At 40.6% G+C, this 8,282-nt stretch overlaps 1 protein-coding gene across 1 annotated transcript; it reads right to left on the bottom strand.

The window, feature by feature from the left end:
* Nucleotides 1–5,667: 5,667 nt before the first annotated feature.
* LOC147423805 (uncharacterized) lies at nucleotides 5,668–6,527 on the bottom strand. The gene is made up of 2 exons (XM_086501514.1): nucleotides 5,858–6,527; nucleotides 5,668–5,783 (listed from the first exon to the last, which is right to left on the bottom strand). Exons 1-2 carry the CDS (start codon nucleotides 6,525–6,527, stop codon nucleotides 5,668–5,670), a joined length of 786 nt encoding a protein of 261 aa, XP_086357640.1.
* Nucleotides 6,528–8,282: the final 1,755 nt, after the last annotated feature.

Here is an 8,282-nt window from a genome sequence, read left to right as displayed (position 1 = left end):
CAATATTTTTCCCTTGTTTCAATATTTTCTTGAAAGCCAGAGACCAATGATTGTAGGCCATGGACATGAAAGGAAAGGCCATTAAAAAGAACTAGATGAATCTCTCCGTACATTGAATGCATGCATGGTAAGGCAAAATCATGCATGCATGGGTGGCTAGGTGTTGCCTCTTAAGGGAGGGAGGGTGTAGAAATGAGGGTAGCTAGAGTGTGGCCATCAAAGCCCTTAAAAGGAATGTCAAGTGACTATGCATGTGAGGTAAGGCAAATCTACCCTTGCAACTTTGAAGCCTTTTACGGTCTGCTAGAGCACGGGAGTATTGTAAGTGCTCTTTTGAGCATGTATACCATTCAAGTTTTCATTTTCAACATCAAAGTGCACTCTAGTGACTCTTCTACTACCACAAGCCCGTGGAGGTTTGAACTATTCTTTCTTAAAGGAGTGGGGACATCAACATGCAAAGCCCTCAAAAGGAGTGTTAGGTAACTATGCATGTGTGTAAGGTGGAGGGGTGAGACTCTGCGCTTGCAATATTTAACGTAGATTATTTGTAAAAGGCACGCAGATCCCACATATAGGGTGGCAACCGCTGAGTGCAACTTATAAAATGCGGATTGCCGTAGGAGTACAATTTAATCACAACGTGGGATAAGAAGCATGGTAGGGTGTTGGGCTGCCATGCCATGCCACAAGCCCCTTGATCGGGCACATGCTTGTGCGCATGGGGGAAGACCTCATCGCGGAAAGATTGTGTGCGAGGTTGCATGGGGGGTTGGGGACATGGGGGTGCCTCATCACTACCCCTTGAGACAACCTCAATCAAATGGTGGGGGAGTACTGCACCGTACCACTACTCCTGGAAGGCCCTGTACTTTCCTATCCCACGATTTTTTTCCAGCGAGAGTGGTTCCAAGCTATTTGCGGTGTGTTATGCCTCAAACAAGTCTTCCTTTGGTAGCTCTTCTTCACCTTGTCTTGAAGTACTGACACAAACCAAGCTACAAGACCTACATGATGATATAGCTTCTTGGTGATTCTCTTGGAGATCCTTCGGTAGAGTGCAACTCAAGTAGGTCTTTAGTCGATGCCCATTCACCTTCTTAGGATGCTCCTTGCCATCTTATTCCATGAGGTGGTAGTAACTTGAATCAAATGATTTTTTGACCACATACAAACCTTGCCATCTAGTGTTGAATTTGGCATCAAACCTATTGTCAAGTTGACTGTCATACCTTAGCACAAGATCTCCTTCCTTGATGCCTTTGTCCTCCTGTTTCTTGTCAAGATTCTCCTTTGCTTGTGTTGCTTTCTTCTTGTAGCACTCATAGGCTACTTCTCTCTTCCTCTCAAGTTCCACTTATGTAAGAAGTTGATCCATCCATGCTTCTTGGTCATTTTGTACCCCTTTGCTATGAAACCGCATTGTTGGAATGTTGACCTCAATTGGCTGTAAAGCCTCTTGACCATAGACCAGGTGAAATGGTGTGAACTCCGTGTCTTTCCTATATGTGGTTCGATACTCCCACAAGGCACCATCCAAGAAGTCATCCCACAACTTTATCTTCCTTTTCACCATCTCTGTAATGATGCCTGCAATGACCCCATTAGCTCTTCACCATTTGATTGTGGGTAGTAGGGTGTGTTATGACAATGTAGAATGTGAAGCTCTTCACAAACTTCCATGAGTAAACCCTTCCTAAGCCCTGGACCATTATCAAAAACAATCTCCAAGGGTGTGCCAAATATAAAACAAATATTAGTGTAAACAAACCTGCTCACTATTTTCCAAGTCACCCTTGCCACACTTTGAGCCTCTACCCACCTAGTCATGTAATCTACAGCCACTAGAATGCAGAGCTTACCGTTTTTTGTTTTAGGCAATGGACACATAGCATCAATGTCCCACTTTTCAAAGGGTCCATTTGCAGTCATAGTTTTCCTTGGATAGTTGTGATAGCTTTTACACCAACGTTGGACATCCACATGTAGGCTTGGCCAAACATACCCTGCAAGCAAAATCTTCTTCATAGTTAGATTTTGGGCAAAATGACCACCACATGCCTCTTCATGCAAACCTTTTAGAATGGTTGGAATTTTCTAGATAGTTGCTACTCTTTTTCACACTTAATCCTTCCCTCTTTGATAGAGGGAGCCTTATAGGAAGAGATAAACACTTGCCTTCATGACTCTCCTCTTCTGAGCTTTTATGAAGTCTTGTGGAAACACGCCCTCCAAAATGTAGCCAATAATGGGAGCCAATGACTCCAATCCTTGGTATCTCCATTTCTTTATAGCTACTGCGAGGACCATGATGACCTTCACTTCTTCCTCAATATATGTAACTTCTTGTTGTGCAAGTAAAATCAACATCTTCATTTTGCTTCTCAAGAATATGATATAGTTGCACTTCCTCAAACTGGTTAAACAACCTACAAATGGCATGAAATTTTGTCCTTAGGCTTTCATTCTTGCATGCCCAAATGCTTTAAATCTACTTCACAATGAGAAGTGCATCCCCCTTTACCATGAGAGATTGTATACCTTCACTAATGCACATATTCAAACCATGAAGTAGTATGTCATCCTTTGCTTCATTGTTGTTAGTTAAACCTAGTAGATTGACCTTCTCTTTCATGACCACCTTTCTACTTGGGTGAGCAACACTAGCCCTCCCCCTAATTTTCACAATCTCCATCAAAGAACAAGGTAAAAGTATTAGGAAGACTTTTTGGTGGTGGCAATGATAGGGTCTTTATTTCAGGCACCTTAATCTCCTTCTCATGTACCCTATAAGTGAGAATCCGTGCCAATTGTGCACACACACTATCTTCTACCTTAAAAGAGTATTGGCGCTCTTGCAACTCCATAATCCACTTTGAGAGCCTAGTACTAAGATTCATTTGAGATGATACCCAAGGGGAAAAAAATTATGCAGAGTGAGAATTACAAAAGGTTGGTAGCAAGTAGGATCTAAACTTTCTCACCACAAACATGACAGGAAGCATCATGAGTTTTTCCTCTGTGTAGCCTCTCTCCAAGGCATTCATGACCCTACTATAAAAGTAGATCGGATGCATCCTGGTACTGTGGGGATATTTTTTTAACAAAACTGCACCAATTGTTTCCTTCCCAATGCTAGAGCTAACAAAGAATGTGTACTCCACATGAGTGTTGGTAATTCTAATAGAATGACTTTAATGTTACAAAGTTATTCTTCAAGCTCATTCGACCAAACAAACTCAACTTGTTGTGTCAATTACTGCAATGGGTGAAGTAACTCTAAGGCTAAGTGAATGAAACGGGACATATACTTCACTCTTTGAATGAATGAGTTGACCTCCTTGAGATTCTTAGGTGATGGTACCTCAATAAGAGCCTTTAATTTGCCTTTGAAGGATCCACCTCAATGTCTTTATAGGAAACCTTGTGACCGAGCAAGATTACTTCATCCTCACCTATGTGACATTTGTCAGGACTAAGCTGACCTCCCATGTCGTAAGGTTTTTTCAAACCTTCATCTACCTTTTGTAGGTGCGATGATTTTGCGCTATAAATGCAAAAATCATCAATAAAACTCTAATGGAATTTCCAAATATAATGATTGAAACACCACGTTTAGGGTTTAGGGTGTTAGGAAATATGACATAGCTAAGTATACAAATGAGTAGATTACTTAATGGAGAGAGATAATTTTCACACACAAGAGATTATAGAGTGGAGAGAGAGAGAGAGAGAGAGAGAGAGAGAGAGAGAGAGAGAGAGAGAGAGAGAGAGTACACACGATATATGTGGTTAACCCAATGTGGGTTACGTCCACGGGAAAGCAGCCACTCAATGGCTTTAGTACTTCAAAATAAGAAGTAGATTACAAAGGGATTATACCCTTTTGGAGCTCCCGACTTGCTTCACTCTTACCACCTCACATCAACTTCACAATGCACCACAATGGTTCACAATCCGTTTTTGTGTGTAGAAGAGGCCTCCTTTTATAGGCCAAAAGGGCTACCCTCTCTCATAAGAGGCAGCCATGTGTAGCTGCCCTTGTGTAGTCAAGTCCAAATCACACCCTCCAATCCACCCATGGATGCCCTTGAGAAGTCCTCCTTTGAAATCGGCCACTGTCCATGACTTTCGACCACCACAGGCCACTGGCCATTGACTACCGACCATCGGCCAACCGGCCAACCAAATCGTCCTTTTTTTACCACTTTTCGGCCGCCGTCCGGCCATAATATTCAAGAAAAAAATTTGGTTTCTGGCGAGTGATGTTTCTTCATGCACGATGGCTTCTCCTCATAATGGGGGCCTTACAAATGTGCGTTTTTAATACAAAAAATTACAAGGGGTAAATCACGCTCTATACTTAACACAAGGGTCTCTATCCCTACACGTTGTAGGCATGCAAACGGCATGGAAAACAACTGCCTCTATAGCTCTGCACGAGTCACGCCGTTGGAAAGAAACCCTGTATGACGGTAGAAAACACCAAAGTCGAACACCTGTGAAAATGGGCGAGAAGCAGCTCTAACTCAAACCATGGCTAAAATTTAAGAAAACCGAGACCATGAAGACAAATCTTGTGTCGTGAGGATCTCCGTAGAGCATCCATATGCTTGATTCTGATAATGGACGAGAAAGTTACAAGCTTTTGAAGATGGAAGGTCTCTCCAAAGCTCCAAAAAACAAGTCTCTGTAAGCAAAAAAGGATGTGCAAGAAAAACAGCTAAAATAATGGGGGCATTTTCCACTTTATTGAAGTGGAGTCTTCTTCATTTTCTCAGCCATCATCTTTCTCTCTCATTTCCCCTTTTAATTGGGCTGTTTTTGGCCCTTTTTGGGAAAGGAAAGCTCCATGTCGGTGATTTTGACCAAGGGGGAGGTGGGGAAAGTGTCTAGGGGACCAAAAATTTTGTCCAGGCGCTTGGCCAGGCTGGTAGGAACTCAAGATGGCGCCCCAAGCTCCCCAAAATGCCCACAAGCCCCCCTTCCAAGGCCTTGAGTGCATTCCTTTACCATTTGGTACACCATAGAGTAGTCCTCCTCTAGTATATATACCCTCCACTTTCCCCTCAACCCCCCACATGTGGGTTTAGTCCATTGCCACATGGCATGCTCTCCCCAACTTCCCCATCTTCCCCATGTCCAAACCTGAAATTTCTGTTTTGCCCCCAAACTGAGCCATTTTCTCGGAGGCGTAACGGGTGACCCCGACCTCCAAATATAGCGCAGTAAAGCACGGCTAGGAACTTATTACCTCAACTAACTCCAGAAATTCTTAAACATGCCATTGAAAAAAAAAACCATCAAGTCGGCCCACTTTCCGTCTTCCCACGTGCATCCGTCGCCACTTTTTAAGTGAAAAAACCTCCACTTCAAGTGCATGTAACTCATAATGTCATAGTCCGATTTGCAAGCTATCAAGCACGGCTAGAAATGATCATTAAAAACTATTTTTTGAAAGCTCGACCAACCCAAAACTCAACCAACCGCTTGACCAAAACCAAGCCTTGGTACAGGGTTTTTTACACGGACACTTTCAAAGCTGGAAGCACTATGCACATATATATACATGAGGGTGGTTAGCAAGTTTTTTGGAATCATTTATGGCTTTTGTACTCATCCAAAAAATGCCTGACATAACTTGTCAACCCCCCCTAGCCTGCTTGATCATTCATGACAAGCAGAGGTTTCCAGGGCAAACAATTGATGCAGCTCATCCCCAGAAACTTCATCCATCTTTTGTGGCGCATTCACACTCTTTGTTTCCATTGATAGCATCTCATCTGTCACAATAGTCATCAACCATGCTAAATACTTCTTAGTCTTTAACCATTAGCACGGCAGCTATGTAGTGTACCATCTAAATCAGCCAGCTGGTATGTCCCATTATCAAACTTGTTTACAACAGTAAAAGGACCCTCCCATTTGATCTGAAACGTCTTTTGGAAAGTGTGGTCCAATTTACTATTGTATCGAAAAACAAGATCTCTTTTCTCAATTCCCTTATCTTTCATGCATTCATTAGCTCTTTTTTGGGCCTTTCTACATACTTCTTGATAGTAATCCAAGGCCAAAAGCCTGTCTAGCTGTAGACATTGTAAATCCAATAACCTTTGTTTCCAAGCATCTTGTTGCTCTTCATCTCGCAATGACAAAAACTTGAGTGCAGGGATATCCACCTCAATACGCATCAAAGCTTCTTTGCCATAAACCAAGTGATATGGTGAGAATCGCGTGCTAGTTTTGATTGCCGTTCTATATGCCCATAACGCACAAGGCAACTCTGAGTCCCAAGTTTTGCAATGTATTAAAGTCATTTTTGTCAGAATCTTTACCAATTCCCCATTAAACCTTTCATTATGTCCATTGCACTGCGGATAATAAGGAGTGCTGTGTTTATGCTCTATGCCAAGATTTTTGCATAAGAAATCAAACATTTCACCTCTAAACCCTGGCCCGCTGTCAGACATTAACTCTAATGGCACCCCGAACTTGCAGCATATGTGCTCGTACACAAACTTTCCCATCTCCTTGCTGGTAATGATAGCCGTTTTTCGGCTTTCCATAATTGCCATAGTAAGCTACCTCACCCTGTCAAATCACTCAAACATTTTGGTTATCTCTACCATTTCACTGTACATAGGTGTGTGTGAGTTAGGGACTTTCTCCATATTTTCTTAAAAAACCCTCAATTAGCTAGTCACTGGGCTAGTTGAGCCAAATATATATATATATATATATATATATATATATATATATATATATATATATATATATATATATATATATATATAAGTATATTATGGCCCATTTGTGTGTAAATATTTCATTGTATATAGGACCTAAATAAAAGGATTTTTCATAATTATTTTGGTATTTATTTAAATATTTCTACCTATGGTGTGTTATTTATGCTATGTACATTGACTCACCATTACCATATTTTTTCTTATCATTTTGCATACTCTTTATTCCATATAAAAATAATTTCATGCAAGCTTCTCTTATTTTTGGTGTAACTCCATCCCAACAAAAATCCCAAAAAAATAGTTCTATTTATGTGTATATTTTTTCACTATTGTGATTCTTTCCTTCCTACATCTATTCTCTATTACTGTCATAAATTAGACCACCAAAAATATTCATCTTTTTATGGTAGACTTATAATGAGAGAGATGTATTTTGACCCCTTTATATTTTTTCCACCTATATTATTTATATTTGACATGTACATATTTTTTTATGGTAGACTTATAATGAGAGAGATGTATTTTGACCCCTTTATATTTTTTCCACCTATATTATTTATATTTGACATGTACATATTTTTTTAGACCCCTCAATATTTGATTTTCTTAGTTGTACTATTCACTTATATCATGATCTCAACAATATCTTCAATTATAGACCTACCAAATAAGGTCAAGGGTATGTGGAATGCATGCATGCACCATGGGGAGCTCACTCTTGGAGGTATTCAAAAGAATCATCCAAAGAAGGACCTCACAAGGACCTTGTGCAGTGAAAAAAACAGTCGGTTTTGCTGAATTTTTAAAGATCACATGCTCCCCGAATTTGAAAAGGTGATACAAACAAACGTTGTAGATAATGAGCTGAACTTTCACCTCAAATTGTTTCATATTTTTTTGAGCTACGAGCTGTGAGCTATGATTTTATTGGTGGACCCTAGTTTGCCCATGCTATGCAGCCACACTCCCTCTTCCACTTTACCATTTTCCTCTTTCACACACACCTCTCCACTCATCATCCTCACCTCTCTCACCAGTCCTCTCTGCACCCTACTCACCTTCTTCTCAACCTTGAAGAATAAGAGAAACCATGGTGAACTCATGTCTCCCACACACACTTCCATTCCAAAATTGACCACCTAGTCTCATTTTTTCTCTTCCATATTACCCATATTTATCAAAAAAACCACAAAATTCAGCCTCTTCTCTTGAAAGACAGCATCATGGTGATTGATTACTCATGTTCACTTACCTTGGCTCCCAAGGAAGGTCAAGAGTGGAGAAAAAACGTACCGTCAAAGCTAGTGGACCGTCAACAAGCGTCAAAATTGACCCTACTCAAGACACTTGGAGCATCGACATTGTAAGAAATCCATGTTTTCTTACCTATTAAGAGTTTTTTCTTCCTTATTTGTATCCTACATGGATACTCCCATTGTAAATATCCAATTCCATTTGTAAATCAATAAAAATACTAACTCTACTAATTTACTAACACTAACTTAGTATGAAAAGTCCTATCACCTCCACTTC

This window comes from Adiantum capillus-veneris, chromosome 26, assembly GCF_014529385.1.
Source record: "Adiantum capillus-veneris isolate H3 chromosome 26, ASM1452938v2, whole genome shotgun sequence".
Classification (NCBI taxonomy): Eukaryota; Viridiplantae; Streptophyta; class Polypodiopsida; order Polypodiales; family Pteridaceae; genus Adiantum; species Adiantum capillus-veneris.
Note: the sequence above shows the minus strand (reverse complement) of the source record. Positions and strands in the feature narration are given on the sequence as shown.